We start from the raw sequence: 23,400 nt of genomic DNA on the forward strand, positions 1-23,400 counted from the left end.
TTTGCTGGTATTGTAACAGCATTGAATTACTCTACAAAATCAGGTTGATTTTGATTTACAAGCATTGCTAAAAGTTAAATAATAAAACAAGACGCAGCAAGTAAACCTATATTTTTCAAACAGATTAAAGTACAAAAGAGCACAGCTATAAGAGAACAGTAATAAAGAATCAGAACATATTCAACCAATGTCTAGGTATAGTTTCAGGGTTGGCATGTTTTAGTGTAAACACTGTGAAACAAAAATAGGCTATGACATCTTTGAATATTTGGTGTAAGCGAATGCATATCAAATACAAACATCTGAATGGAAACCTGAAAATACTGACCAATCTGAAATTCAAGAAGTTAAATTGCTCACCCAAAAATTACAATTTTCTGAACATTTACTCAACCTCAGGCCATTCAAGATGTAGATGAGTTTGTTTCTTCATCATCACTTGTTCACCAGTGGATCCTCTGCAGTGAATGGGTGCCGTCAGAATGAGTGTCCAAACAGCTGATAAAAACATCACGTGAAGCTGAAAATACCTTTTAATTTCTTGCCTCATTGCAATCTGTTAAAAATTATATGAATCTTGTAAATTATAGCCTATATTGTCAACTCAAAATGGTTAAATTTGACAATTTTTTTTTTAGTTTGCATCATTCGATGTTACTGTTGGTGATAAAGTATATTTATAGTTTACCTGTCATTTAAGATTTTCACCGTAAAACCAATTTTAAGAGCTATTCAAGCTTAAGCTATTTTGTTTATGAAAGAAATGAAAAAGTAATGGAGATCTGAAGGAAATTGAATTTTCAAGACATTTACACCAAGAGACCATATTGATGCGTTGTGTTCCCTTTTTGGTATATTCCTTAAATTCTCTTTAGGCTACTTGGTCTTAAATTTACCAATAAAAACTGCCCAGAAACCCTGATCAAATGAATCTATTTGGCTAGTGCACTATATTCAAAGTCTCCAAGTCGTACGATAGCTCTATCTGAGGAACAGAATATTGTTACATTATTTACTGAAAATCCTGCCTTTTAAAGTTGTGGTCACCATACATCTTCATTCTGTAGATATTTAAGCGTGTAGCGCAGCTTGGATAATCTGCTGTAAATTCTCCTTTTGATTTCCACAGAAGAAAGACAGACACAGTAAATGAAGAAAGACTGGAACTGTTCCTTTAAGAGAGACTTTTATGAATTGTACTTTACAAGTTTTTTTTTTCTGTTTCTTTTTTTCTGAAGATGTAAGGGCAGGGTCCATCGTTTGTCATCTTATCTGGTATGACGCAGATAAACTAGAAAGCCAAGGTGATCTCTGTTCACACAAACAGAAATTCAAAGGCACACTCGCCACACAAGACATATTTTCTGCCTGATAAACTTGCTTTATTCTAGTTGTAGTCGTACCTTAGTTTGTACAGGTTCAAGGTCGGGGCATCGTGGGTCAGGTATGTAATCATGTTTAGGGATTACGCAGTCATGCATCACATGATCTGACTGGTTTTTAAACCTATAGATGATTAGTTGAGAGAAGGCTGCGTGTTTTATTTCTTCTACTTAATGGACCGGTACATACATGCATCTTCTGTGGACATTTGGCTTTCCCGTCTGCTTCAGTAAGTATTTCTCTTGAAAGCTTTCAGTTTCTTGCTGCTTCTGAACTCAACTAAGTTCCTAAGGTGCGACGCACACTGCAGTGAGTGTCTCTGAGGCATCCACCAGGTTTATCTTGGATCTCTTTCATTGATCCACAACTCAATTAGTCCAGAAATGCACTTAGAAACCATTCCAGCAATCAGAAACCAGAGCTTGTTTTCAACAACCAAATGCACCATTAGTTCATATTACTACAGGTAAATATTAATCACACGTGTAAGTGGTCACTTCACACTCTATTTACACATGTATGTAACAGATAATAAAACTTATCAGCATATACACGTACTGTAAATATATACTTATTATTTGAGTATTTATATATATATATATATATATATATATATATATATGGACAATGTAATGTTTGGGATTAATATTGGGCTTTAAGTAGACAGTTATTCTCCAGATTTCTTGCTAGTACCTTTTATGTCTATATTTGGTCCCAAAAGTGGAATTATTTTCAGTTGTGATATGATTAAAGATGCATGCTTTATTTTTAAATGAATTAAAGGGATAGTTCACCCAAAAATGAAAATTCTGTAATCACTTACTCCCCACTTGAGGGTGTCAAGTCCCTCCATTGAAATCCAAGGCTCTGAAGAGACATGGTCACTTATATATGAGGAACCGATTTATTTTGGCTTTTATTTGCATACAAACGTTGATCACCAGACGTGCATAGAGAACAACAATATGATAAATGAAAGCTCAACTATACTTGCTTTGCACATGAGAACGAACCTCAGGGCCTGAGAGTTATCTTTAATCAGGCTATGCTTCCACTGCCCATACATATGTTTTCATTATTAATAACAAGGGATAAATTGCTTGTTTAGAGCTAAAACAGTAGTTCAAACTGAAGTCAGTTGCTTTGCTCAAGCAGAACTGTCATTAACAATTTATAACCGACATGACAACACCGATATTTCAATTGTCTCTGTTGCACTGAACATGTTGTACCACATTTACAGGTTCAGTGTAGTATGGGGCAGCTGTTGTTTGTGCCAGAGGCTACAATATACTACAACAGTTATAATACCACTGCTATCAGATCTTTCCTCATTGAGATAGATGAAGCTGAACTGTCTGTTATCTACATGGTTAAAGGTACTTATAGCTGCATGGAGACTTTGCCATGACAGTCGCTGAGTCACTTGATAACTTTGTACAGTTTGTGAACAGGAAGTCAGAATTGACACGGGAAATAGCCGGACATGACTTGTCTTGTTCACTGTATCTCATGTCCTCTTTTATTTGTTTATATATAGTGGCGGTGGGGAAGGCTCTCTGGACAGGCTGCTCCCCTCCATCAGCACCAGCCTGTCTCCACGCAAGCGGACCACCAGCCAGTGCAAATCAGAGCCTCCGCTGCTGCGCACCAGTAAGAGGACCATCTACACCGCCGGACGCCCACCCTGGTACAATGAACACGGCACCCAGTCCAAGGAAGCTTTTGTTATCGGTCAGTGTATTAAAAAATCAGTGCTAGATCATACACCACCACAATCTTTGTTGACCATCGTCTCGTGTCTGTTTTTACCCACAGGGCTCTGTGGAGGCAGTGCCTCAGGCAAAACTACAGTTGCTCGTAAAATCATCGAGGCCTTGGATGTTCCTTGGGTCGTTCTTCTGTCAATGGATTCATTTTACAAGGTAACACGTCATCTCATTGGAAACCACTCGTTATTTTGCATCTGTGTGTCTTTTGTGAGACACAGTTTTGGAGACAGGGCTTGTGGTTTTGAAGTAAGCGAAACGGCTGAAAAGAGCATAATGGTTCAAATAGATTACTTTTTTCTTCTGTTACAATTCCTTGGCAAGACTGAAGTTATACGGTACATGAAAAACTGACCCAAAGCCTTGTGGTTTGTTAGGTTCCAGTGGCCACATTCACAAAATTTAGATAATTTGAAGTAGTACAAAGTGGTTTTTCCACTTTTTCAACTTTAGTTAGTCTGTAATGTTGCTGCACTAGAGAAGACGATGAGTGTTATCCCTATGGCAGAGACACGCTAGTGTTCCCAAGACAGACGAGCTTAGACTGCTTACAATCATTTGGGTTTAAACCGCGCTCACATTGATTTGATTTTGACTCAATATTTTCACTGAAGCTCACAGCTGGCGACTATGGTAAGGGGCATGACATTTCCCGACCAGGTGCCGAGTGCTGTCAATCACACACTGGCCCAGCTAGCCAATCACAGCACTTCTCATAATACAGAAGGCGGGCCTTCATTCGATACAGGAACTAATCGAGCCGTTCATGCCAGACTGAAGAGGGAGTAGTTGTTATAATGTGAAATATGTGAAAAATAATGTACTTTTCGAACAACCTAGTATGAGAGCCTGCTCTAGTACACCCCAAAACAAAATAAAGACTTTGTAAAAGAGCATAATAGGACCCCTTTAAGAAGTTCTCAAATACATCATATTTGTAATCAACTCGAAGCCTGTGCACACTAGTTTTGTTCACATTTTTAAATGCACTGTTTTAAAAGAGTTGATCTCAAGATGGAGCGATGTGTCACTCATCTGCACTCTTTCTGTAGTGAATGTATTCACGCGCAGCCAGACTTTCAGACCGATGACAGAAGGTCTGAACACCATCACAGCTTTCAATGGTCGCCCAAGAGGCTGTCTGACTGACAATTAAAGCAACCCTTCACAGTTTGTTTTGTTCAGCGTCATGTTTGGGGCCATATAAATGTAAGGACGAGGTCCCTACAATAACAGAACAGCATACAACCACACAATAATTCAGTCAAGAACTTTGTGCAGGTTTACTACAACAAGGACACCGAGTCTATGAGTTTAGTCGATCCTGATCAGCATTCAGTGTCACAGTTGTAAACATGACGGCTTTGTTTCCAGGTAAAGTTTTGGGGAATACAAAATATTCTAAGGTAGAAATTAAGAAGAAGAAAAAATAATTTTATGACCAGGAATGCTTCATGAATCTGGACCCAAGTAGTCAGACTCAGGTACTTGTTCTGAAATCTTATTTGACTTGTTTATTTGGATTGAATCTAAACTATCTTACAGTATATCTGAGCTTCTTCACAGTTTCAGAAAAGTATATAAAAAAATTTGGCAGGGTGTCATATATTTTCGCAATTTGTGTAAATCAGTGTGGAAATCCAGATGTGAGAATATAAAAACACTCATGCATCTGTTCATGTATGAGAGAGAGAGAGTGTGTGTGAACAGGAGCCATTAGTGTACTTCGAGTATTAAATCCTTGAGGCAGATATTCTAGACTAGTTAGGCATTGGTTTAAACAGTTCACCAGCTGTTGGTGCATAGCTGAAGAGGAATCATTACATTTGTGTGAGGTGGAAATGGCAGAATCACACAGCCAGTGTGTGTTTGTGTACATGTACCTGTGTGTTAATGTTCCTCCTAAATTTAGTTCAGCTGACCTAAGCCATGTGCCCAGCAGGAGGACAGGGGGTAATAATACCACACACACACGTCATCTGCTCAGTGGACTGGCACTGTGTCTGCATACAGAGTGGCAAAAACCTTCAACCTACTGTAAAGACCCAAAACATATCCCTCTATGTCATAAGATGTTCTCCTTTGTGTGTGTGTGTGTATAATGTTTTTTTAATTGTGTAAACTAATACACCTCTAAAAATGCTTAAGTTTAAAAAACAAAAGGTGTGAGAGCAGTCTGTGTCTCTGTTTGTCCAATAATTCTGCACATCTGAATGATCTCTAATACAACGCACAAGCACTCAAAAATTTGGGGTTGTATGGTTTATTAATTAATTTATTTATAATGATTTAAAAAAAATTGTGTGTTTTGTCTTTTATGCTTAACTTATGCTTTTAAACTACATTTATTTGATAAAATATCCCTAACCCTAACAGTAAAAAAAGTAATAGTGTCAAATATTATTAAAATAAAAATAACTGCTTTCTTTTTGGATATATTTTGAAATGCAATTTATTCCTGTGATGCAAAGCTAAATTTGAAAGTGAAAGTGACGTGACATTCAGCCAAGTATGACCCATACTCAGAATTTGTGCTCTGCATTTAACCCATCCGAAGTGCACACACACAGAGCAGTGAACACACACACACACACACACTGAGCAGTGGGCAGCCATTTATGTTGCAGCGCCCGGGGAGCAGAGCAGTGAACACACACACACACACACACACACTGTGAGCACACACCCGGAGCAGTGGGCAGCCATTTATGCTAAGTCGTGGTATTGAAGGTGGAGAGAGAGCTGTACATGCACTACCCCCACCCACAATTCCGTCCGGCCCGAGACTAGAACCCACAACCCTTCGATTGGGAGTCCAACCCTCTAACCATTAGGCCACGACTTCACCAGAAGTCAAGTCTTGACTCAAGTCTTCAGATCCTTCAGAAACCATTACAATATGCTGCTTAATATCTATTTACTACTCGATTAACATTTCTTGTAGTTATTTATATTGAAAACCGTTGTGCTGCTTCATATTTCTTACATAAAGTGTTTTTTTTTCTTCTCAAGATTCTTTAAATGATAGGAAGTTCAAAAGAACAGCATTTATTTGAAATAGAAATCTTTTGTCACTTTTGATCAGTAAATTTAGACTTGAATATTAATGAGTATTAATTAAAGCATTAATTTAAACCTAAGAAAAGTCCTGCTGTCTGACACCAAACTTTTGCATGGTAGATAATGATATATGTGCAATAATAATAATAATAATAATAATAATAATTAACTTTGATTTTCCCCATTTCTTATCAGATTGCTTTTGCTGTTGTTTTTATTGAGGTATTAAACCTCTCAAGGTTGTGTGTTACAGTGATTTTTATCATAGTTCACCCCTCTGCATCACGTTTGGTGAAGACACTGTAGTGATAACACCAATGCATTGCACAAACCCTCCTGGCTGATGATGTTTACTAAATGCATGATTTGCAATGGCAACTGTGTGGAGGAAACTGGTGTTGTGTGTGTTGCTCAAGGACAGTGAGTTCATAGGTCAGCCCTTGTCTGTGTTGAACCTACATCCTTTGTTGCCAGCCTTGATCCCAGACGGGCAGGCCACACCGCTGGCAGATATTTGATCTGAAGTCCTCGGTGTAACCTCGGTGCGTCTGCTGTGACGTGTTTCCTGCAGGTTCTGACGGCCGAACAGCAGCTGCTCGCTGCTAATAATGATTACAACTTTGACCATCCAGACGCCTTTGATTTCAGTCTGCTGGTGCACACTCTCCGCAAACTCAAGCAGGGCAAGAGCGTGAAGATCCCGGTGTACGACTTCAACACACACGGACGGCAGAAAGAATGGGTGAGTTAGTGAAACACACACACACACGGAGAGATTCCCAAACTGGGCTATGGGTTCATGAAAAAGCTAATAACTAAAAAGAAATCATATATATATATATATATATATATATATATATATATATATATATATATATATATATATATATATATTAAAAAAAAAATATATATATATATAAGTATAATTAAATCACAAAATATAAAATTAAAATAATTCAAAATAAATATTTAAATCATAAAAATAAAAAAAATATTTTTTTATTAAATAAAACATGTTAAATATAATTACATAAAAAAAAGAAAAATAAATCACAAAAATTTAAAATGTAAAATAATTGTTAAACGGAATAAAATCATTAAATTGTTAAATTAAAATAAATATTAAAATACATTTTAAAAAAATTTAACTGAAAATAAATTATTTTAAATAATTCCTAAATATAACTAAATCATAAACATAAAAATAAAATAAACCATTTTAAAAACTAAAAGAAATCTAAAAAAAAGCTTGCTTTAAAAAACGGCATGCCTTACCTGCAGTTTACTTGCATGTCATGTGACCATTAACCAAAACCAGACAGCCATGAACATGCAAATGTTGTTAAATTATTAAAATCAGGAGTACTTGAAGTAAATATTTTAGGTCAAAGGTCAAAAAACTTCAGTAAGCCCTGTTATATAAAAGCAAAAAAAATAAAAATAACCAACTTAGCTTTCATAAGCTAATAAACACTGCATTAGCTTTTCCATGAACTATAATATTACATGATTTAATCTTATCATGTCAGCACACAAGCCTTCATCAATATTTATGTATAGCCTGTGTTGAAATAAAGTTTGCTTTCTCTGCTAAAAAAATTTCAAGCACACAAAACAATTCTATAAAGAATAACTATTTTTCGAGCCGTTTTTAATGGATGTTTATCTGCTTGCAGAAAACTGTGTATGGGGCGAGCGTCATCATATTTGAGGGCATCATGTCCTTTGCAGATAAAGAGCTGCTGAAGGTAAAGCTGATCAGATCTGTCATGATGTGGTCATTTCTCCAGCTGGAGCTGATCTGGAGCGCCGTCTGTGTCTGTGTTTCAGCTGCTGGACATGAAGATCTTCGTGGACACCGATTCTGACATCCGGCTGGTACGGAGGCTCAGGAGGGACATCACCGAGCGCGGCCGGGACATCGAGGGAGTGATCAAACAGTACAACAAGTTTGTGAAGCCAGCCTTTGAGCAGTACATCGAGCCCACCATGAGACTGGCAGATATCGTGGTGCCTCGGGGTCAGTTCGCTCTGACACATGTCAAGCACATTGCATTATAGGAGACCGTCTCCTGATCTCTACTGCACTTTTGTGCGGTTTCACAGTGCACGTATTGCATACTGTAGCAGTAGTGCTAGTAGGATTTAGGAATGCTTAGCTTGAATTCCTGTTCTTCATTTCCTGTAGGTGGCGGTAACATGGTGGCCATTGATCTTATAGTGCAGCATGTACACAGTCAGCTGGAGGAGGTAAGATCCACAGACATGCTGAGAACATTTATATGAGCTTCCCTTTCTAATGCATCACTTCATCATGGTGGCTCTGGTCATGAAGAACTTCATGTGTGTTACATCGCCCCCTTCTGGGTCAAATATTTTACTTACAAACTCACTGTAAAGCAGTGCTTCTCAACTTTTACTAAATCAAGCTCCACACTGGCAACACAATATTCTAGGATGCCTATTTAATATCATTTTAACTATAACATATATATAATTGACTATGATAATTAATTGTAAATGCCATTATTATGAAATTTATAAAACAAAAAAAGTATCGACATTTGTAAACAAATTGGTATAAAATGTACAAATTACAAATAATTAACAGTTTTATATATATATATATATATGTAATTAATTAATTATTATTATTTTATTTTTATTTTTTTTGAAGTGTCTACATAGGTAAATTAACAAATTGAGGAAATAAAGAAAAATTATTTATGATTTTAATTAATTTAGATTTTAATGTGTTTATAATAATATTATATTAAAATATATTAATTTAAGTCAAGTTGGCAATATTGCAATCAATTTCAAGGGAAAATCATCCTTTTAATAAGATCACATTCTTTCACAGTTCTGCTGATTATGAATCTTACATTCATCTCGATTGTTGTTTTCCTGTGGTTTATTCGAGCAGTAATCAGTGTGCAGCTCATGAGAAGTAGTTTTAATAATGCTTATGGTTCTGGATTGGGAATGCTTTGCAGTGGACTAATATTTGTCATGTGGTGGTTTGTATCACTGACCGTAATATTGAAAAGCAAATGATAATACTCATTTCCAGGCCCACAGGGAATCTGCGCTCACATATTTCATCAAAATCCAAACACCCGTCCTTCAAAGATCTTTAAGTTCCTGGCCTTTGTGTGTGTTTTGAATATTTGGATCCGATGATATTTCCAGTTATTAGTACAAATGTAATACTCTCAGCTCCCTGACATCAGAGATTTCCTCCTAAAATCAGCTCAGAAGAGTCCCTTTGAAGCAGATTCAGTGTGGGCCTGTTCATTTTCTGTAATACTGGTGACTGGTTTTGTTTGGCCGTGCTTCCTCACCGCACTGGATTGTTTTCTCATCTTCTCTTCCTCCCCTCGCGGTGGCACAGCGTGAACTCAGCGTCAGGTAGAGTAGCACTGCTCATCATCTCCTCACTTCCTGTCACTGGCTGCACAGCCGCGCTTCACAGAAGTGTCCCCTCAGCACTGATCTGGGCTCAGAACTGAGAATGATATTCACAGCAGTCTCAACTGCAGGAGAGAGAAGACTGGCATCAGATCAGTCCATGGGGTAACTTCTACCATCCTCTGAAGGAATCTTCCTCCTCCTGAGCCCTGCTGCACTTCCTGTCCTGAACAAACGAGGGCAGCGTCTCTTTATGTTGACGGCTCCTTATAAGCGTTCAGCATCGGTCTGGTTCAGTTCTTTACATTTGAATGTCATGAAGACACATCTGACATATTTCACCCCAACATCATTCTGTTTTTAGCTGATTTTAATTTAATCCAGTGTTATTTCTGTATTATTTATAGACTAATATTGTATTTTTTTTTATATATATATATATATTGAATTAGCTTCTATTTTTATATTTTAAATTTTCTTTGTAATTCTAGTTTCAGTCTTAGCAATTTCTTTAGGCCCATTTGTCAGTTTATTATTGTTTTAAAAGTAGTTCTGTATATATTAACTTTTATTTCAGTTTCAAATGTAGTTTAAGTGCTTTTTGTACATCGGTTTATATTCAATATTTAATAATAATAATTTAAAATATTTAAATATTAATTTAAAATGGATAATATTCAATCTCAAATACAAATATTTAATGTATAAATCATATATAAATTATAAATGATTTCATTTAATGTATTATTTATTTTAGATATTATTTGTTTTTTATTTGTTTTAGTGCTTAAATTTATTTCAGTTTTTTTTATTAAGTTTTTTTTTTCATGCAATATTTATTATTTATTGCGGCTTTATTTTAATTACTAAAAATGAGTTTCAGCTTTAGTTTTAGTTAACAGTAACAATATTAATATTTTTTTATTTAATTTAGTTGATTTTTATTTTTATTTTATTATAATTTTTTTTTATTACTTGATTGTATTGTTAATGTAATTTTTAAATTGTATTTTTTTAAATATATTTTTATTTGATTTGATTTGGGGGTAAAATGTGACCCAGAAGTGTTCTTGACTCATTTTTCAAGATCCTTCTTATTTTTCATTAACATGAAAACATTTGGCATTGTCAAAAAACAATGAAAGAGCCAAGCTTTCTTCTTACATGCAGACCCACACGGATATATTGACAGCTATGATGTTTGAGCAGTAGAGCATCATGGGATGGGCGTCTCATGACCTGATCTAATACGGGAGGATAGATGCTCAGTGCTGTAGTCAGGAGGGAGGCAGATACCTTCTGTTTTTCCATCCTTCAGAAACCCTCCCTGCATGCTGCGTCTAAAAATACTCCACTCTTCCTCCCCTTGACCTCTCTTTCTCTTACTTTCTCTTGCTCTCTCTATCTTTCCCCTCTTGTTTTCTCTCTCTCATGGTTGTCTCTGTAGCTATTGTTGAACACGGCGTCTTGCACGCACTCAAGTTTCCTATGTCTACTACAAAGAGTTTCATTTTTCCGATGGGCTAGAAACGACAGCTCATGAGTGTGTGTGTGAGAGAGAGAGAGAGAGAGAGAGAGAGAGAGAGAGAGAGAAAGGAGAGGAAGAGAGAGAGAGAGAGAGAGAAACATGAGGAAGTACAGCCCCCGACACAGGATGTAGCAGACCTTTGTGTAAGTGAGTGTGAATGAGAGGATGACAGCTACAACAGGACATTTTCTCAAGAAACCCAACAACCAAAGATGCATTTGCATGCTAGTGTCACAGCTTAAAGGAATAGTACACTTAAACAAAAATATGAATTAGTCATTTATTCACTTTCATGCAATTTTTAACTCGTATGACTGATTTTGTAGGTCTTGGTATCACATAACTACTTCACAAGAGATGATATGTGTAGTGATGCATGGCAATATGATACATGAATTGTGATTGAAACTGAGAGTTTGACTGAGAGTCCCTTCACTTTTCTTTTTCTGTACTATGGCTAGTCTTTCAAACACAAATGTAGGTTTTTTTTAATGAAAATTAAGAGATATCCGTCCCTTAATTAAAAGTCTGTTCCACCAAAATTTTGATAATTAAAAAAAATTCATATAAACATTAAAAGCATTTCATTTAAATCAAACGGTTTAATATGTTCATATGATGAACACATTTAAGTTAGGCTTTTATTCTCTTGTAAACATTGATCATTGCACAGACATATCAGATATATTCAATGGAAACTCAATTAACATGCATGAGGGTGAGTAAATTATGACCAAAGTTTGTGGGTGCACTGTCCCTTTAAGACAAGGTCAGTGACATCAGACTTCATTTGTTCCATTACTAATCATCATTGGCATCTAAACTAACACGACTCGCCATATTTGAACATGCATGAAAGACTGAAATTTCCCCACATACCGTAAGGCTTCAGAAGGCTTGTATCACGCAACATTTCTAGGTTTTTTTATTTGTATTTTATTTAAGCAGCTGGGTTACTTTGCTCCTTTTGTATTCCGTGATGACTACATTTTGGGGTGAACTGCACCTTTAAAATGAGTCCTAATCAGTGCTGGATGATTTGCCGTTCACAGCGGTCACACTCTTGTGACCACCTCGTCCTCCTTCACCTGATAGTGTGTGACGTCTCTCTTCTTTTCCCTCTCTTTCTGTTGTCGTCGTCTGTTTTTCTGTTGTTTGTCACTTCACCCACAGAGAAAGCTCCGCTGGGATATGTGAGGAGATTTGCTTATGATTTAATTTTGTTTTTCTGTTTCTGCTGTTGTATTACAAGCCAGAAGTAGAACAGCAGGGATCTTGGTGTGCTTTCCAAAGACTGCATATTGTCATTTCTAGGTTTTAATGAAGCAGTAATCTGATGAGTTTGTCAGAGTTTACATTGAAGGCATTGTTTTGTTTGTTGACAGGATGCAGTCTTTGACCAGACTTCTTGTGAAATTGAATCATGGGATACTCCCCCAAAAAAGCCTGACCTACTCAGAGCTCATAAAGCTGTGATTAACCAGTAGTTTGTAAGATGGAGTGAACAGTGGCTTCAAAAATATTTTAACACTTAGTGCAATGTTTGGGCTTTATTTATTTATTTATTTATTTTTTTATGTTGTTGAAAGAAGTCTCTTATGCTCAGCAAGACTGCATTTGTTTAATCAAAATACAGTAAAAATGGCAATGTTGTTTCAGGATTCAATATTGTTTCAGGATTCTCTGATGAATATAAAGTTAAAAAGAACAGTATTTATTTAAAACTGAGATATTTATTCAAATGATTCAAAGGTATTTTCTGTCAATTGATCAATTTAATGCATGCTTGCTGAATCAATGTATAATTTTTTATTTTTTTACATAAAAAAAATAATAACTACTGACCCCAAACTTTTGAATAGCAGTGTATCGAACCAAAATCAACAGCACCAGGACAATTTGTGACCCTGGACCCCAAAATCAGTCTTAAATCGCATGGGTATATTTGTAGCAATAGCCAACAATACATTGGGATTATAGGATTTTAGAAATTATAGATTTTTCTTTTATGCCAAAAATCATTAGGATATTAAGTAAAGAGTATGTTCCATTTTAAGATTCTTTGTAAATTTCCTACCGTAAATATATAAAAAGTTAACTTTTGATTAGTAATTCGCATTGCTAAGGACTTCATTTGGGCAACTTTAAAGGCGATTTTCTCAATATTTGGATATTTTTGCACCATCAGATCCCAGATTTTCAAATAGTTGAATCTCGACCAAATATTGTCCGATCCTAATAAACCATACATCAATGGAAAGCTCATTTATTTCGAAAAATGTACACTTTTGACTGGTTTTGTGGTCCAGGGTCACATTTATGTACAAAACATTTCACAAGTAACGTAAAATGTAAAACAAATACGATGGCAAAAAGTGTCTACATTTTGAGGCCACCATAGATATATATATATATATATATATATATATATATATATATATATATATATATATATATATATATATATATATATATATATATATATATATAACTAATTCATAAATGGGTCAGTTTATCATTTGGGGATTATCCTTTGGTCATATAAATCATTTCTCTATGCTTCTAAATCCTCGCTTTGCACACGGCTCTAACATTTGAATGATAGTGTTTGGATGACACTAGTAGTCATTGTGTGAGCATGTGTCTCTGTCCGCATATGTAGTGTTGGAATGAACGTACCGTTTTAATCCACTGCGTTGACGACTTCCTGTCTGTTTCTGTCTCTCGCCCGGTGATGATGCTAACAGGGCGGCGCTGGCGTCTGCCCATCAGGCCCAGCCCCTTCCACAGACCCTCAGTGTTCTGGAGAGTACACCGCAGGTCCGCGGCATGCACACCATCATCAGGTCAGACACACACACACACACCTATGCCACAGCAGTGTACGCCAGTACTTAAAGTATCCAGACTAACCGTACAGCATCCCGTATGAATGTTCAGCTGTCAAATAACATGGAAGTGATGCTTTTAATGCTTTTAGTTAAATATTTGTATTTAATGTCATCTGTAGGCTAGGGCTACTTCTCTACTGGTCTCGCTTCAAAACCCATAATTTATATTTAACACCCAGCCCAATAGAGTACTAAAATATGTATTGTGCAAAAGTGGACAAAAGTCTAACAATATACCTTTTTTTTTTTTTTTTTTTTTACATGATATATAAAGAGAAAATTCAGTTTTGTGAATGCAAACAGCAGCAGACTGTGACATCATATCCTATGATGTGCAACTGGAGTAAATCTGTGTTAGTGAGCACTTCTCCTTTGCCGAGAGAACCCATCCACCTCACAGGTGTGGCATATCCAGATTCTGATTAGACAGCATGATTATTGCACAGGTGTGCCTTAGGCTGGTCACAATAAAAGGTCACTCTAAAACATGCAGTTTTATCACACAGCACAATGCCACAGATGTTGCAAGTTTTGAGGGGGTGTGCAATTTGCATCCTGACTGCAGGAATATCCACAAGAGCTGTTGCCCGTGAATTTGAATGTTCATTTCTCTACCATAAGCTGTCTCCAAAGGCGTTTCAGAGAACTTGGCAGTAAGTTCAGTGTAATTTAAAGGATGACAATGTCAAAATTCAACATAGTACAGTATACATATATTCAGGTTCGGATTCCGGTTCCATTTAAATGAACTATTATTATGTTTTTTACTATTTTACCTTCACTGAATGTAGTGTTGCTGGAAGGTGGTAAGTAATGTTGAGTAATGCTAGTCCATCAATGAGCAGATAATTTTTTTACACAATCAGTAATGTTTTGCTTTTCAAGCAGGAATAAGCTGGTTGGCCAAATAGTCCCTTGAGGTTTAAGACACTTGTTAATTTCCCTAAATTAATGAAATATAAAGTGTTATACTTATAACCATGTATACACACTCCATAAAGCCCCTATTTTACAAATAATAATGCAGTCAGGAGATGGTGTGAGTGGTTTCCACATGTTTCCACCTGTACACCAAATAATCTAACCCTCATACTTAACAATAGTAATCTGTTTATTTAGTGGTCCAATTACTGTATGGGACAGATATAATGTAATTTAGTCATGGTTGGTGCTGTGTGTTGTCGGTACATGTACAGTTTATCAAAGGCGCGAGTGCGTGTACAGTCATGGGAAACGTTGTGTTCGTCAGTTAAGATGAGATGTGTCTGTGGAGTGCACATCATTGGAAACAATGTGTTGAGTAATTAAAGAGGCTGGGGGGCGTTGATGTTATTTGGTTTGTGACCTCCTTTATGGGAAATGCCAGGCTGCTCATGCCGCTTGGTCAGATGTCGCACCAGAACCGTTTGTATTAACCGAAACTTAGAAATTGCTTACAGGTCTTTTCTTTTCAAAGCCAAAGTCAGAACAAACGTGTTACTTGTTCAGATTACAAAACAGTTGCTTCTCAATAAATCAGAATGTTGAAGAAAAGTTCATTTATTTCAGTAATTCAACTCAAATTGTGAAACTCATGTATTAAATAAATTAAATGCACACAGACTGAAGTAGTTTAAATCTTTGGTACTTTTGATTGTGATGATTTTGGCTCACTTTTAACAAAAACCCACCAATTCACGATCTCAACAAATTAGAATAAAATGACATGCCAATCAGCTAATCAACTCAAAACACCTGCAAAGGTTTCCTGAGCCTTCAAAATGGTCTCTGACAATCATTGACACACTTCACAAAAAAAATAAAACTTCATAAAACCAATTAAACAAAAAAAAAACATATAGTCAATCTGGAAAGTATGTTCATTTACTGTACATGCACTCAATACTCCCAATACACCCCTCAATACACCCATAGATTCTCTCTGGGGTTCAGGTGTGGTGAGTTTGCTGGCCAGTCACGCACACCAACAGCATGGACATTTAACCAACTTTTGGTGCTTTTGGCAGTGTGGGCAGGTGCCAAATCCTGCTGGAAAATGAAATCAGCATCTTCAAAAAGCTGGTCAGCAGAAGGAAGCATGAAGTGCTCCAAGATTTCTTGGTAAATGGGTGCAGTGACTTTGGTTTTCAAGAAACACAATGGACCAACACCAGTAGATGACATTGCACCCCAAATCATCACAGACTGTGGAAACTCAACACTGGACTTCAAGCAACTTAGGATATGAGCTTCTCCAGCCTTCCTCCAGACTCTAGGAGCTTGGTTTCCAAATGAAATACAAAACTTGCTCTCATCTGAAAAGAAGACTTTGGACCACTGGGCAACAATCCAGTTCTTCTTCTCCTTAGCCCAGGTAAGATGCCTCTGATGTTGTCTGTGGTTCAGGAGTGCCTTAGCAAGAGGAATATAATAACTGTAGCCAAATTCCTTGACACGTCTGTGTGTGGTGGCCCTTGATGCCTTGATGCCAGCCTCAGTGCATTCCTTGTGAAGTTCACTCAAGTTCTTGAATCCAATTTGCTTGACAATCCTCACAAGGCTGTGGTTCTCTTGGTTGGTTGTGCAACTTTTTGTTCCACACTTTGTTTGTTCCACTCAACTTTCTTTTAACATGCTCGGATACAGCACTCTGTGAACAGCCAGCTTATTGGCAATTAATTTTTGTGACTTACACTCCTTGTGAAGTGTGTCAATGATTGTCAGAGACCATTTTGAAGGCTCAGGATACATTTGCAGGTGTTTTGAGTTGATTAGCTGATTGTCATCATATTCTAATTTGTTGAGATAGTGAATTGGTTGGTTTTTGTTAAAAGTGAGCCAAAGTCATCACAATTAAAAGAACCAAAGACTTAGACTCCTTCAGGCTGTGTTCATTGAAATTATTTAATACATGAGTTTCACAATTTGAGTTGAATTACTGAAATTAAATTTTCCTCGACATTCAGATTTTTTGAGAAGCAACTGTATACAGTAAAAATACATATTTGGGTCATATATTCTAAGACGTAGGTTAGAATCTGTGATAGCACAGTACAGTAAATATTCACACTGGTGGATACTCCACCATACCATACTCCTCAAAACATTAGATTCATCCACACTGGAGCCACACCGGAGCACAACCCACACAAGGAAGATAATTCTGCAAACAGCTGCAATTGCAGGTTTTCAAACAGATGGCGACAAAGAGGAAAAACTGACGGACTGCAGCTTTAATCTTAGTTTTGTTTTTGTTTTTAATTTGTTCGTTTTTTGCTTTTGAATTTTTTTTTATTTTTTTTTTTTATGTTAGTTATTTTTTGTTTTGGTTTTGCTTGTTTGTGTATATTTAAAAAAATATAGATTTTAATTTTTGGTTTATTTATTTGAAATTTAGCTTTCTCCCACCCTCTCAGAACAAATAAGTGACCCATTATTGGGTGGAAATAGTCCCTCCTCCTCATGCTACCTGTGACCAACTACCAATGTCAAGAAGCAGAAAACAGTGGCTGAAATGTACTCATTTTGAAAGTTTTTTTTTTTTCTTTGCTTTCGTCCATGTCACAGGCTGTGCGCGGTTATGCCAGGCTATAACGCAAACGGCTATTGCATACTAAAAAAGGGCAATCACTACTATATTTCCTGCCTAAATGGCTGTTAGGAAAATGAAGTTGGTCCATTTGTTTTATAGTCTGAAATTTCTGATGAATGTTAGGTTTACCAGTAAAAGTATGTATATTTTATAAAATCTTATTTTACACGGTAATAAAAAAAAGTCTTCCATGTTAATTTGAATGTTTTGAACACAAATAAACACAGGACTGTGTTTTGTCATTCATGCTCGTGTTGCAGAAATAAAGAGACCAGTCGAGACGAGTTCATCTTCTACTCCAAGAGGTTAATGCGGCTCCTCATCGAGAGAGCGCGGTCCTTTCTTCCATCACAGGTGAGAAAATGGAGGGATTGCTGGGAAATCTTTAGATCGACCTAATAACAGCACACAAATAGATTTGAGCGTGTGGGTATGGAGGTCTCGTCTTGAACATGGAAACTTGTCTCACTTGTCCACCGCAGTGGAAACTCAGACTAACAAGATCAATGTGATAGAAATCGGCTTAGCAACACACAGCAGCAACACAGCGACCTTTACACTTAAAATGCTCACAGGAGAAGTGCAGTGAGCTTCATGATGTTGCTGCTGACATTTTACTGTGGCTTTTAATCAGAGAGGAAGATCAGGTTAGCTACATATATGCTTGGACAAAAACAACTTGATGTTACAATTGTCTGTTATCTGCTGCAGGTTCACATTGTTCAGACCCCACAGGGAGAAGATTACGAAGGCCGAACCTTTCATGGGAAGAGGGTAAGAATTTAACGTGCCACTATTTTTTCTGACATTCTTGGTAGTTCAGCCTGATCAGTCTGCTTGTTTCAGGGTTTTCTCCGTCATATACTGTAGAAATGTCTTTGTTCCCAGTTCTGTAGAGAAGTTTAGGCCCTAAAAAGGAAATCTGAAGATCCTCCCTCTTCTTCGTTTTAAACAGATTACGGGTGTGTCGATTCTCAGGGCGGGAGAGACCATGGAGCCCGCGCTTAGGGCCGTGTGCAAAGACGTCCGCATCGGCAAAATCCTCATCCAGACCAATCAGGACACAGGAGAGCCGGAGGTAACGCCCCTTTCCGCTTTTACTACCCCCTAAAATTTACACACAGCAGATAATCAGATAACATTTATTTGTAACACTTTAGTTTATGGACTAATTCTCACTATAAACAAGTTGCTTATTAGCATGCCTATTATTTACATATTGGCTGTTTATTAGTGGCTTATTCTGTATAAACATATTTAGATCTCTTAATCCACCCCATACCTAAACTTAACAACTACCCTACTAACTATTAATAAGCAGCAAATTAGGATTTTGAGGCAAAAGTAAAAGTTAATAGTCAGAGTTGGTCTCCAAACTAAAGGGTTGCCTTTTTGTTTATTTATTTAAATGGTTTTATTTTTGTTAACATCCCATTATCTATACAAAATGTTTTCTGAGCGAGACATTTCAGTCTTACGGTATTTTGTGTCATTAGTGCAGTTTTTAATTAATTATTATTATTTAAAAAAATATTTTGTCTTTTTTTATTTTAGTGTATTTTTTAATTGTCAGTCAATTAATTCACATTATGATCAATCTTAATTTATTAATAGTTAATGTTCAGTTTCTATTCTAGGAAAAAACAAACAAAATCAGATTTGTGTGGTTGACACGCAGTGGAATATGTGCACTGTACTTCTCAACATGATGCAGCTTGTCACAATGTGTGTGTGTGTGTGTGTGTGTGTGTGTGTGTGTGTGTGTGTTTGAGTATCTCTCTTATCTCCGTGACAAATACTAAAGCAGGTGTTCTGCCTTCAGCCATTTTGCACATTCAATTATTACATTTTTTAAAGAAATTGCATTGAATATTTAAATAATGGCATAAACTCACTTGCTAATTTTTATTGTAATTTGATGGATTAATTAATTTAGACACTTTGTTGCTGCACATTGAAGCTGTCTTTTATGTTCCCGTCCAGCTGCACTATTTGCGTCTGCCCAAAGACATCAGCGAGGATCATGTGATTCTGATGGACTGCACCGTGTCCACCGGAGCGGCTGCCATGATGGCCATCAGAGTTTTGCTTGTAAGTCTGCATTCGAACCTTTTCTCGTGCACACAACTGCAACACCTTTGCCGTCTAATGGAACTGATAGTGTGCAGCGGCACAGGCACACACGCCTACTCAGGCACCACATGTAGAGCGGCCCGGTTTGTTTGTCTGTCCGTGTAGGCGTATCAGAGAAACCTCACTAGCTGACAGTGGCCATGCAGCATGACATAACTTTACACATTCTCACAGATTAATTCTGCAGTTGTGCTGAGGCTGAGCCGTATTTATCCGTTTCTAAGGCCATTTTTTTGCACTGCTGGAAATAACAAAATAAATATCTACGAATGATGAACATGCATGATCTAAAAAAACACTCCACATCTGAAATGATGTATTATGTTTAATAATGTGGTGAAATTTTTTTTTTTGGAAGTAAATGGCACACTGTTGCCTTCTTGATGAACAAGTACAGTAACTTTTTGTTTATTGGCTTTTTGCTTGAGATTGGAAATTGGAGAAGCACAAAGAAGTACAGACAGCGAGTGGAGGAACGGGACTGTTCTCTTCATGAGGTGTGTGTGTGTGTGTGTGTGTAGGATCATGACGCTCAGGAGGATAAGATTCTGCTGGTGTCGCTGCTGATGGCTGAGATGGGTGTCCATTCTGTGGCCTACGCCTTCCCTCAGGTCAAAATCATCACCACCGCCGTCGACAAGAAGGTCAACGACCTGTTCCACATCATCCCTGGCATAGGTGAGACTGAACCCCAGCTTTACTTCATCGACCGCTTGACTGCAGCCTTTTATCGTAATAGTTATACACAAAGGGGCCATTCTCACAAAACCATCAAGAGCAAGTCTGGGTCATATTTCACCCCAAATCACAAGAAGCTAAATGCTAATGTGAAAAATGTATACATTGCTTAAAGGAAAGTAAAGGACCTGTTAAGGTTTTTAGCATTGTGACATTTGTTTTCATGGTTATAAATTCATGTATTGTTGTATATTAACCCCTTTGACCTGGATGGTCCCGCCAGTGTTCAGTGTGTCACATGATCAACTCAAATTCAAATCTGCTTTCCCGCTTTGAGTGACACTGAACCAGAGAGAGACTCGCTCAGCGCCTGTCGTCTATCACAACTGTTCAGTATTTTCATACACATGGTTTCGGCATTTAAATACACTAATACTAAACATACTATGGAAGATTACTCTTGAGGGGAGCTGAGTTAGTTTACGTGTTTTAAACCCAGCAGACTTTGATTCTCAGCATTGCAGCCTAAACTATCATCAACTAATACTGCAAATGTGTTTAAAATGATTTAGTTACTTACATGTATTTGAGAAACGGATTAACAGATATTTTACAATCTGGTTAACCAGGGTGTAAAAAAAAAAATTATGTAAATGTACAACATCTTAAAATATTGTATCTTTCTTTTTATGTTATTTCTGTACTTCATGTATTTTGTAACTCTGTTTTTGCTATGAAAACAGCATCAGATGCTGATATGGCATTTAAATTTGAATTTATTTTTTCCAGTTTGTAAATTATTTTTAATAAAAAGGAAATAAAATCGATACATCAGTCATACAGCAGAGTTATTACCAATGCAGTGTGGCAAACTTGAACAACTCACACAGGAGGCTCAGATAAAATATTTAATATTCCTTTTAAAATATTGTAAACTAATTATATTACACACACACACCCTTGTTTAAAAGTCTGGAGTGAGTAAGATCAGTAGATTTGAATTCAATTTGAATGCAAAAAAAAATTAAAATAAATGAGAATCTGGTTAGAATAATGAAAATCACAACTCTAAAACATCCAGACACATTACAGTAGTTGAGCACTTTTTCAGCAAACTTTTAATGTTCATAAGAATTATCATAAGCAAAAAAATTTTAGAAATACCTAAACATCTATTCATTGAAAATTTAGATTATTATTATTATTTTTTTTTTTTTATTATTATTTTTTTTTCAGGAAATTTTGGGGATCGTTATTTTGGCACGGATGCACCCCCCGACTGGAGTGATGATGACATGGACGAGCCCAGCTGCTGACCGCGTCTCACGATAATCACGCCCCATATTTCTACATTCTGAGAGATTTTTATACTTTTTGACACTCCCAAGCTGAAGAATTTTCTGTGAAGGTTTTTATTTATATTTTATTTTTCTGTGAGCTATTTAATTAATCATCTAAATCACATGCAGTTGATTCATTGCCTTACGCGTTTTCTGCCACTTTTGTAATCTGCTGTAGTAGTATTTCTGGCATGTGAACACAGTATGTTCAGCGTACATGTCACTTTTATTATTGTGCTCTGTTTCATGCAGCAGTCGAGCACTCAAAGTGCCGCCTTGCTGCACTAAGAAAGTGAATTTCTTTGAAGGACCACTTCTTCGGAAAATATGTGTGGGCGTTGCTTTCTCGCTTTACCTGCAGACGGCTGCTGACCAAACCACAGGCTCTTAACAATTACACTTTCACAACAGAGCACTGCGTTCTGTACAGAAGCCTAAACATTGGAACATTTTTCTCAAATCCACAGCTGACAGCATGTTAAATGTAAAAATGCTCTCTGTTGTAGATCATCTCTAATCAAAGGACATTTCAAGTTTTGTTTTTGATCTTTGTGAAAAGCTTGTGTTCTGCGATGAGTTTGATCACATGTTTTGTTCAGTTTTTTTTTTTTTGACACACATAAGTGCAATGTCTTCCATCTGTCCAGCGAGTCTATAGCTGCCTTCACCATATATGGCTGACATCTGCTTGATGTTTGCTGTCACATCAAGATCATTACAAGAACAAAACTAGCCCACAGGAAGTGTTGGTGTTTGACCTGAAATTCAGCCAAATGAGCGTTATGCTTGCTCTTATTATGGATGACGCATTGAGATATCTTTGTTTTATCATTTTCCCCCACTGAGAAAAGTACCTAGCCTAAAGAAATGAGTTCATCATAGAAGTATAGTGGTATGTGTGTCATTTATTTGATTTCTACTGACTTTAAATGTATATTTATAGTTAAACAAACAAAAAAGAAAGAATAAAAAAAAAAACAATATTGTATTAATGTGAGAGCACTGAGATCTGCGTTGATAAAGGCAAGGCCTAGTGAATGTACCTGCTGTGACTTTTGCTCCACAACAGGAATAAAAGTCTGTGATTTGGGCCGAGCTGTTTATTTTATTGCCTTGTCATTGCACACATTCTGGAATACTTCATTCTGATTGGTCAGTCTGACATTTTTTGTGTAATGATTGCTACACTGTGTAATTGGCTGTTGTTCTAGATGACAGTCTTTCATACCCACAGTCTGTCTCACCTCGCATAATAAATTCATTTCAACTCAAGTCAGTGTTTGATGCTCGTTTATTGATCTATCTGATTGAACTGAATTGAACTGAATGGGCAGTGTAATAAATGGGATGAGCTTTATGTAATGATCACTGTTAGCGTTGTGTGTAAATATAAATGTACACATACATACAGTACTGTTTAAAAGTTTGGGGATAGTGTTTTTTTTTTTTAATTAGTACTTTTGTTCAGCAATGAAAAAATGATCAAAGTGAGATTAAAATCAATCAAATAATCGTTCTTCGTTCACACAGGAGGCTCAGATAAAATATTTAATATTCCTTTTAAAATATTGTAAACTAATTATATTACACACACACACCCTTGTTTAAAAGTCTGGAGTGAGTAAGATCAGTAGAT

General features: G+C 36.6%; 1 protein-coding gene across 5 annotated transcripts in view; it reads left to right on the forward strand.

Moving 5' to 3' along the window:
- Window positions 1-23,036, forward strand: part of LOC127944566 (uridine-cytidine kinase-like 1) — a 31,201-nt gene extending 8,165 nt beyond the window's left edge. For 3 of the 5 annotated variants that reach the window (XM_052540591.1, XM_052540595.1, XM_052540593.1), the window contains 14 exons: window positions 2,924-3,117; window positions 3,202-3,308; window positions 6,784-6,954; window positions 7,889-7,960; window positions 8,043-8,232; window positions 8,401-8,462; window positions 12,325-12,344; window positions 13,899-13,997; window positions 17,874-17,967; window positions 18,325-18,387; window positions 18,569-18,691; window positions 19,597-19,704; window positions 20,268-20,424; window positions 21,661-23,036. In XM_052540591.1, the coding sequence (XP_052396551.1) occupies window positions 2,924-3,117; window positions 3,202-3,308; window positions 6,784-6,954; window positions 7,889-7,960; window positions 8,043-8,232; window positions 8,401-8,462; window positions 12,325-12,344; window positions 13,899-13,997; window positions 17,874-17,967; window positions 18,325-18,387; window positions 18,569-18,691; window positions 19,597-19,704; window positions 20,268-20,424; window positions 21,661-21,740 (1,540 nt within the window). In that variant the 3' untranslated portion in view covers window positions 21,741-23,036. Of the gene's footprint in view, window positions 1-2,923; window positions 3,118-3,201; window positions 3,309-6,783; window positions 6,955-7,888; window positions 7,961-8,042; window positions 8,233-8,400; window positions 8,463-9,606; window positions 9,624-12,324; window positions 12,345-13,898; window positions 13,998-17,873; window positions 17,968-18,324; window positions 18,388-18,568; window positions 18,692-19,596; window positions 19,705-20,267; window positions 20,425-21,660 lie in introns of all 5 variants that reach the window. The other 2 variants (XM_052540592.1, XM_052540594.1) reach the window with 1 other exon arrangement.
- Window positions 23,037-23,400: the final 364 nt, after the last annotated feature.

The sequence above is a fragment of the Carassius gibelio genome, chromosome A23, assembly GCF_023724105.1.
Source record: "Carassius gibelio isolate Cgi1373 ecotype wild population from Czech Republic chromosome A23, carGib1.2-hapl.c, whole genome shotgun sequence".
Taxonomy (NCBI): domain Eukaryota; kingdom Metazoa; phylum Chordata; class Actinopteri; order Cypriniformes; family Cyprinidae; genus Carassius; species Carassius gibelio.